The sequence below is a fragment of the Anopheles marshallii genome, chromosome 2, assembly GCF_943734725.1.
Source record: "Anopheles marshallii chromosome 2, idAnoMarsDA_429_01, whole genome shotgun sequence".
NCBI lineage: Eukaryota > Metazoa > Arthropoda > Insecta > Diptera > Culicidae > Anopheles > Anopheles marshallii.
The window spans coordinates 14,670,553-14,680,395 of record NC_071326.1 but is presented as its reverse complement, the minus strand read 5'-3'; the positions used below and the strand labels follow the sequence as shown (position 1 = coordinate 14,680,395).

Sequence of the window (9,843 nt, the reverse complement as noted above, 5' to 3'; positions counted from 1 at the left end):
AAGGAAGATGAAGTATACTACCATATAATCAATGCTTTCGGATTACAAAATAAGGTCCCATTTATCATGCGTTACTTGATAAAAGTTGCGTCAACCGTTTAATATTCATATATTACGGTTAGGTTTTTAATTTTATGTTCCATGCAGTAATGCGTTCAAAAGCTGGTTTCACGCTGACGAAAGACCACACACGCATGAGCCAGGGGGGTGCGCGGAACGCTTTCGCGCATAGCAGATGTACTGCACACACCCACCGAGTGTCAAACTAATTACAGGGAAAAACGTACACGTTCAATGATACAAATGCACTTTGTACGCTGACGATCAGTCATATATAGTAACGCTACCACTACTACCATGATATCTATCAACTTGCACAGTTTTTTTTTTCTACATCGGTGGGGCAACGTAATGTTTCTTCATTGCAAGAAACAAATGAATAATTTGCCCTATCGAATCGTGTTTGCTGTCCCTAATCGCCTTACAACGAATCCCTTTACTTGCAGCTTAATTTCCGCTTTATAAAATACTCCTATTTGTACCTTACATTCAGGACAATAATAGGTTTTTTGTTGAAATTTAAATGTTGCTTTGCGCATACTTTCTAGCTTCGGCCCAAATCCATTGCACCGTCGTGCAGTTTTACATATTTGAGAAATGCTCGATTCCCGAAAGAAGTTGAAATTGAACTTATCACAAACGAAACTAAAACCTCGGAAGGGAACGATTCCGTCCATTAGTATGGTCTGCGCTGGTTGTTAAACCGATTATTTCTGCCCCCTCTCGACGAACCATAATTGTTCTGTCCGTAGCGATTGTTGTTGTTGTTATTATTCCAATAGTTCCCTCCTCCACCACCATTTCCGTAGGGTCTTCCTCCACCACCACGACCCCCAAAACCACCACCACGGCGTCCACCGTTGTTGTTCGTCCAGTTGCTATTGTCGCGGGGATTGTCGTAATTGTAGTTAACCTGATTGGCGAACGGGTTTGGCAGTAGGTTCGAGGCCGAAGGCGTCGGTGAGGTATTGCGCGAAATTTCGTTCATCATCTGCTGCTGGTACTGCTGTATCTGGCTGCTGAGCTGCTCGAACACGCTCCGATTGCCGGCGGTGTCCGATGCGCCGTTATCCTCCTGGCCATCATCACCCTCTCGGTTGTATTGCCGGTTATATGCATTGTCCGCTGTATTACTGTCGTAGCCGGAATAGTTGTGCATACCTGGAGAGAAAAATGGGAAAAAGGGAAAAAAGCTAAACATTCGGAACACATTGCCATCATAACTATCGGGGCTCTTTCGAAGCGTAGCATATCAAGCAAGGAAAATTATTTTCAAGCACTGTCAAAACAAATTTGCAACACTGCGTGCAACGCAACCACCCATCCCCATTGTGCCCCATTCCAATATGCACCCGTTGCTATTACATCACTTGAGTTAGCGCGGTACATCGGCACATCTAGTGATGATCTCCACCGACGAACCAACTAAATGTAGTACCGTTGCTCCAGTTCTTCGCAGGTTGGGACATGAACGTCCCATTCCTGCATGTCCTACAACCTCAATCGCACCACGTCGTAGTGAGCAGCACTCGAAACAACACTCGTCGCATAATTATGCCCCACACATACGCTTCGTCGGTACACGGAACCAACCAACCAGCACGGACGCTTGCCAAAATCAAACCGACAAAGAATAATAGGTCAACTCCTACAGCGAAGGATTATTCCTGCCTGCCTGCACTAACAAACACCACCACCACCTGCCTGCCTGCTGTATCGCTCCAACGTTTTTCAAGTGTCGAACATTTCCACACCAAGGATTTGAGTGGGCCCAAAAGAAGACTCAACCCCGCGCGAGCCAGCAGAGTTTTCTCACCCCCTTTGGCAATGTATCCTGGCAGGCACAATGCTTGCCAAACTGCCAAACTCCACAATAGACCGCATCGGGAGAGTTAAGTGGCCAAACCACAGCCAGCGTCCTTGCGTCGATGCGCGCCAGTGCTCTCTAGTGACAATTTGTATTTGTTCCGCTTAAAATTTACCGATGGTTCCACACTTTCGGGACAGAGCTCGGTGTGACCGGAACGAACCCTTAACTTTATTATTTTTACTTTTCAACCGCACGACATTACCCTCGTATCTATTCCATATACTAACGATAGAGGTATTGTTAAGCGAAAACCTCACGTATATGAGTTTAATATTAATGGAAATAGAACGAATGACTATTTATCGGTAATCTAAGCAAACAATTTTTAAGCTAATCTCACTCAAACTGAACTCAACTGATTCATTATACAGATAATGATTTATCTATTTACTTTGTGTCAAACAAACAGCAGTCAGCCCTATCGGTTGGACACCATCTATTGGTGTTGCTAATGCTTCTGCTACGGTCTTTCATTCGTCCAAACGTCACGTCACACCTGTGCAGAACCTGCACAACTGCATCATTAGCGGGACGAAAGTGCACCGAACAGATGACCATGATGAACCCTTCAACTAGCGGTGGACCTATGCAAATCCTGGCTTTCTGTTGCATCAAGGGTGCCGGAAATCACTTGACTTACAGCGCCTTTCTTTGGGATCGTTCCCTAGGCGAATATCGTCAATTTCAATGATGGAAGAATGAATGAATACAATAAAACCATGGCTGGCAGAAGGCTTTTGGATGATGAGATGGTTTCGAATTTTCAATACCCGACCTCCGTGTTGAGCGATGCGAATTTATAGGAGAGTACTGTTTTGACGTTGAAATGCGCCCTGCATTAAGCCTCTCGAGATCAAATTGCAATTTATTGTCCCATTGTCACACGCACACGGGGGGGCAATGCGTAATGCGCGATAGATACAAGCGACAAAAAAGCGTGAGTGTGAGGAAAAAATCTTACACAAATTACCCGGCATATATGCCACTGGAGACAGTATTGTCAAAAGAAGGAATAGAAAGTCCCTCTTCTACTCGAGAATGCGAAACACAGAGTCGAACGAGAACGAGAAACATAGAACAGACACGAGTGTCTCAACCATATATAGTAGAACCTCTTCTTAAAAGTCAACTTAAATACGGGAATTCTCATAACTACCGACTTAGTGGGATGGTGGGATCAACTAGAAGTTATGTACTGTGAGCAGCTCGATTCGTACTGCAATTAGAGGACATTTGGAGGACACATTTTGTGAATAGTGTTCCGACACGTAACACAACATCCAGATGGTAAACCAAACGGGATCACTGTGAGCTGTCGGCCACGTTGACAACTACCAAGAGTAATTAGCCACCAGTAAAATTCGAGGCCTAACCTAATTACCCTTAAAGAAAACATTCCGAAAGCTTCCAAGTTGCATTATTTTTTATCTAAAATCCCGATAATTATCAGCTTACAAGACAGGGAACGTATTTTCAACAACAACAAAAAACAAAGCACATATTTTGCTAGCTTTCACTGTGGCGGCTTTTTAAATCTTGCTGTCTGCATGCTACACTTCACTTCAATGCAATCGATCGATCCCTGAGCTTGTTTTCCAGAAGCTGTAATTTGATACCAATCGCAAACCTAGCCGAACGGTAGTGGAGCAGACCATTATATGACTTCGGCAGCAAACTAAAAAACCGCCGTCAGGTAGGAGAAAGCGGCCACAACCAAACAATGCATTTGTTGGCAAACAAAACTGCACCCACAAGCATAAGCAATGCTACGGCAAACGGCAAAGCAAAACAAAAAAAATGCTACGGATTAGTTCGAACACATAAAGATGAGTCCGTGTAATCGGTTCATCATCGACACCGGGCGTATGGTGGTTCGACAGTTGACTCCTCAAGCCTCAATTATTATCTAATCCAAATCCAGTTTCGCAAAGCTCTACAAAGAGAAAGAAAGCCTTGGATTGGTAAGGCGCAGAAGAAGGATCGGTCCTCGTTTTTTTTACAAGAGTTCCACTCTTGTGACACAGTGATAGGGCCGATTTCGAAGAGAAAGGATACCTGCCCAGAAATTTCGTGGAAGATCATCTGTTCCAAGGATTTTTTCCACATTAGCAAAAAGGTTCATTCAATACCAACCGAGAGTCGAGCAGGAACAGTCGGGTGCGATCAGTTCAATGCTTCTTGATCCCCCGTGTTATATGCGCCTTTGCGATGCAGACAAACGGATGGATGTTATCGAGCTGATCTTATTAAACAAAGCGCATTTATTTCCTGCATTGTCACTTACAACAGAACCTATTATTAGCCTCCCGATGCTTAGATTAATTGAGACTCGTATCTCCTTTATGTTATTTTCCTGATTTACAATAAAAAGTGTGAAGCACATAACATAAACTAATATACACATGGCGCTAATGGGGCGACATTTTCCTATATCTACGGATTGTACCCGTAATGGAAATGATACAATTTTTACGTAAAAAATACAACCTTCTTCCCCTTATCCATTTGACCAGGCAATTATCACGTTGGCTAAGCCGCAAAAAACGGCTCCATTTATACGCTCTTTCGGATACTTCTGCATTATTTCCCAAACTTGTTCGAGCCGTAGTTTTCGCTCCGTGTGGTACCTACACTACACGTTCGATTATTTGATCCAGCAACACTTCAAAATTGAAGCTTCACATGTTTTTAGAGATTTTCACCCAAGCGTGTACACGGCTGTGTCCGCGCATATATGAAAACACATTCCAGAAGCACAATATTCGGAGATCCTATCTTCCAAATCGGTGCTATCGTGCCACACCAAAAAAAAAAAACAACAAGGAGGTTTGTTTTCTTTTCGCTTCTATTCATTTTATCCCTTTTCCAAACCGTTTTTCCTTTTCACATGTTTTGTTTATCTTTCTTCGATACTAACGACCGACGGGTGGGAAAAAAAGAGAACTGTAGAGTGGATATCCTTATTAGAAACAAATAATCATTCCCTTTCTTCCTTGCTTGTGTGGTGAAGCACTTGTGCATGTGAACCCTTTCCACTTGAAGCGTGGCTCTAGGAAAAATTTCTTTCAAGTCCGCAAATAAACAACAGCGAACGCGACAAAGCATGTGAAATGGAGAAAGGAATGGTATAAAAACGAAAGGAATTGATAATCTTGGTATAAAAGACAAAAAAAAACCTTCTACACGTCCTCAATTCACACATTCCAGCAGCATAAGAATATGGTTCTATGTGATGACATCATACGAAAATATTCTATTTAATGCGATGTGCTCACAATTTGCTGCGTTGCGTTTTGCTATTTAACAACCGATGTGTCTTTGGTTGAGAAGCAAATGCAAACAATACATTTTATATTTCACCCACCAACACCGTGTTCTGCGAAATATAAAATAATTTGCATTACGTTTTAAAATAGAATTCTCCCTCCACAGGGACAACAACACGCACTTGAAAACACTGCCAGTGAGCACGATAAGCATCTTCCAGCCCCCGTGGGGCTACTTAAACTACGCTAGGCACTGAGAAATAGCTGATGGGATGCATCATTTGTCGATTGTCCCCGAAAAAAAAAACACACCGCCGTACGTGCGTTTGTGCGATTGTTGATGTTGATTGCATACGCTTATCATGCTTCCGTGTTGTGCAAAACCAAACCAAAAAAAAAACTTCCCACTAAAACCCACAATCCATCATTATCAAGTCACAGCCGCCATCCAAATGAGCCGCTCCTTCCATCCATGCACACACCCCCACACACACACACACACTCATTAGTGAAAGATATTGCAACCAGTCCGAAAAAAAGTACTACCACACAACAAAACCACACTGTCGGAACTAATTAACCGAACAATATCAAACCCGGTGTCGGCAGGCACGCGTTGGCCGTGGCGCTCGGGGAACGGGAGTAGAAGGAGGCAAAAAACGTGCCAAAGTGGCAATCCTGGTCCGGGATACGCTTAGCGTGTCTCGCCCATCCGGAAGAAACAAAGGCCTCAACCGACAATGAGCGATTCTGTCAAGAGGACACTTATCGTTCTTTTGGGGTTTACGTGCAATGGATGTGCGGCGGGCGAGACAGAGACAACACAATATTTAGCAAAACTGCAGGACTGTTTCTAAACCAACCTCGTTTGCCACCGTAAATTCATCATTATCTGGAGGCTGGTTTCCAATCATTCCTTAATTGATGCCTAGAGTTTTTGACGGCTTGTATTACGTGTCCAAACTGCACTGTGGAATGGCTGACGCGAAGGAACTGCAACATGTTCCGTGCATTAGATTCGTACTATTCAAACCATACATTATTCGTATCATACGATATACATTATTGGTTTACGATTCTCCTGTACAGCAGAAGCATACTAAACGATCGTGCAGACTACGAAATAACCTTGGGTTAGAGATTAACGTGGCAAGGAAAAGTTTAGATCGTCCACATGGACACAGGAGGCGTGCTAAGGACAAATTGACCAGGAGTTAAGGTGTTGCTGTGTCCGCCAGAAAGACCGAATTATTACCGGCGCCTGACCATGAGCGGTATAGAGGAATCCTGCAGCAGGACAAGCCGATGAAACGGGTGTAAACGAAATTTAACTATTCAACGTTCAACACAGCCTCCGTATGATTAATACAGCCTGGCACCGAAAGCTTCAGTAGCGTTTCGTTACACTAATTGTTTCTAAATCGCTAAAATTTACATTCATTCCTACATTACATTCATAGCTTGTTATAAACTGTACAATATTAAAAGAAGACTTACCACCTTCACGGCCACCGTTGTGGTAATTGTTGTTGCCATAGCCTCCCGATCCCCGGAAGTTGTTGTTATATCCTCCTCCTCCGCCTCGTCCGCCACCACCGTACCCCAGTCCTAAACGATTATTCAGCATCCGATGACCGGACTGATCAAGTTGCGCTCGGTCTGTACGTTGACCGAACCCAATCACTGGACCTTCGCTCGCGCCCAGCACCTTCGGTTGATCCGTAGCATTGGACAGCTTTCGTGCGGGGAACACGAAATCGTTTGCAAACTTTGGATCCTGGAAGCGCACCGATAGCACCTGATTTTCGGTCACTGCTGGCAGTCCAGGAATGGGCGATGGAAGCATACCCTCCTTGGGTACATTTTCCTTCGTGGGAATTACAAAACCCTGCAGACAATCGACCGTGACAGGCATCTCGCGTTCGTAATCTACATCGTCACCATCCGCATATAGGCCGGCCAACGTTTTGTAACCGGCGGAACCGGGTAGAATGAAAAGTTTCGCATCTCCATTCTCGTTGCGAAGTCGTTCTTCTACCGTTAATAACGGTACCTTCGGATCCGTTGCCTTGAACAGTCGTTTTTCGTCGACGAACGGTAGCAGGGCTACACCCTGCCAGGCAAACTTTTTCCCATTCAGATCGATGCGGAAATCGATCGGATAAAAGTCAATAATTGGACTGCGCGGATCGATCATCAGTTCGGCGAATGCCTCCGGTACGTGACTACGACTGGCGGCCGGGAACACGCCCATTAGCTGCTGAAGTGGTTTGAACGGTGTGCCACGATCGAAGTGTGTGTTTACATTATCCAGATGCTTCAAGTCCGATGCAAACGGTGCATAATGGTACGGGAAGTACCATTCCCAGGAGGCACAGCCCTGGTAGTAGTATCGTAACACCCAGCAAAGCCCTCGCACGTACTCCCAGGCAACCGTTTGCCGGAAGCTGATATTCTGCGTCGTAACGTCAAACTTTGATTCGTAGTAACGATCCTTAAATCCGTCCTCCCACAGCCGTACCTCGTCAGGCGTTTCTTCCTCGGCTAACACTGCCGCTAGTGATTCTTCTGCTTTGTGCTTGGTGCCACGCCGTCCTTGCTGGTATGCACTGTTACCTGCGGCGTCATCTTCCTTCGCATTCCCATCTTGTCCAAGCATTCGAAAATGGGCCGCTTCTTGGCGCGGATTCACAATTGCCTGCGGTTGCACACCACGACCGAGCGGCGTCGGAGCGAACTGAGAATTGTTGAGCCGTTGAAAATTTGGGCGCTGATAGCGTTCTTTCTGCATTCGCATACGCTTGTTGCGCTCCTTGAATCGATCCTCGCTCACTTTACGCTGCCGAAAGATTTCGTCCTCCGCATAACCCAGATCGGTCATGATCATTTCCACCCGGTCGAGCAACACGCTGCCCGAGTCGGTTAGATAACCACGTGTTTTATACACACACTTCTTGTAAAGCGTCACCAACCGATCGATCGCGTTCTCGCGGATCTCCAAGCTGGGAAGGTGTGGCAGGAAGTCGTTACCGACGAAAAAGCACATAAACACCCAATCGTCCAGCACGCGCTCGAAATCGTACTCGAACGGTAAGTTGGGCATATTCAGTTCCTTCTGCAGATACTCCTTAAGCACGTTCAGTCGCACGAATATGTACTGCGTCTCCTTGCCCGGTCCTGGTGGCGTCCGGTTTGCCAATTCGCGTTCCGACTGTAACCCGGTGCAGCACTTCATTTCGTGCCCCATCTGCTGACAGATGTCGCACGGTCGTTCACGGTTCGGGAGGAACTCCTCACGAATGATGGTAAAATGCGTTTCGTGCGTGGCTAGCCCCAGCATGATCAGATCCGCATCGGCACCACACAGCACGTGATGCGTGTTCGGATCGTAGTCCGGCTGCACGCGCTGTTTCCGAATGTAATCCATAATTTTGTGTTCGCCCTCGCCGGGCACATTAGCATCCGACAGAATAACCTTCAAATTCTTCCATCCCGGATTATTGTTCATTCGGTCATGCACATAGTACTGCAGACACTTGCTCAACCGATCCATAAACGGTGTGCCGGGTGTAATGCAGTTAGAATCGAAGTGACTTCCCTTTTCTTTTTCAGGTGGCAAAATTGCACCCTTGGCCGCCAGCTCCTCCCGGATACGGGCCATTTCGGCCGCTTTTTCGGCCGACTCCTTCGACGCCCGGAAGCGACGAGACCGCTGCTGGTTCATTTTGGCGCGTGGCGCGACACCATCAATGGCCATGTACAGCACCTTTCGCGGTCGAACGATGTTCATCAGCCGATCGATGCACTCGAAGATAGCGACCATCATCTCGTCCTCGTTCTTCGGTGCCGGTTTATCTTCCGGGTGTGTACACGGATGGATGATACCGTTCATATCCAGGTACAAATTATCAAACTCCACCCTGTTCGGGTTCGCATCCGTAAGATTTTCGTACACAACATTTCCCTGATCGTCCACCGTCTGCGGAAGAATGAAACCTGGTAATGGCAGCACACTCACGTTCGCTTTGGAAAACACAAACGCACATTCGTACGCATCGCCGAATGTCGCCATGCTCCATGCCATACTTACCTTCTGCTCCACTGCTTCGATTATCACGGACGGATATTTCCGCGACAACCAGCGAAAAAATGCTGGTACTCCCATCGTGTAGACAAATAAGCGGTGGTTTCGTTACGAGAACTTTAAATTTCCTAAATATTTGCCCTAATTTCTATGAACGTGTTTATGTACCTGCAATGCTTTCCCACGAGATTTTGTAGCTGTCAAAATCAAGCATTTTCCACATGTCAAAACTTTACTTCAAATTCGAGAGGAGTTGGGGAGGATAAAGACAATTACCGCCAAAATTGTTAGCAAAACAAATTTCCACACGACACAGGCAGTGTACAGCAAACAAATACGATTCTGCTCAAAGTAATGGGGCTAAAATCGTTAGAAGAAGCGCTAAAATATTAGAAAGCGCGATGAAAAAGCACAAAGAATACAACAAAACATCAAAAAGTTGGTCACATACCTTGTGCAGACACCTTGAGCGCGTGAAATATTTCTGAAATATTGCATTACGTTATCACATGTACTCTTTTTTATGATTAATATTATACTTTCGATACATAGTAAAGTTAAAC

General features: G+C 45.4%; 1 protein-coding gene across 1 annotated transcript; it reads right to left on the bottom strand.

Moving 5' to 3' along the window:
• Positions 1 to 736: 736 nt before the first annotated feature.
• On the bottom strand, positions 737 to 9,361 carry LOC128706905 (5'-3' exoribonuclease 2 homolog). The gene is made up of 3 exons (XM_053801848.1): positions 9,287 to 9,361; positions 6,694 to 9,175; positions 737 to 1,221 (listed from the first exon to the last, which is right to left on the bottom strand). The coding sequence occupies exons 1-3, from the start codon at positions 9,359 to 9,361 to the stop codon at positions 737 to 739; spliced, it is 3,042 nt and encodes a 1,013-aa protein (XP_053657823.1).
• Between the last annotated feature and the right edge of the window lie 482 nt (positions 9,362 to 9,843).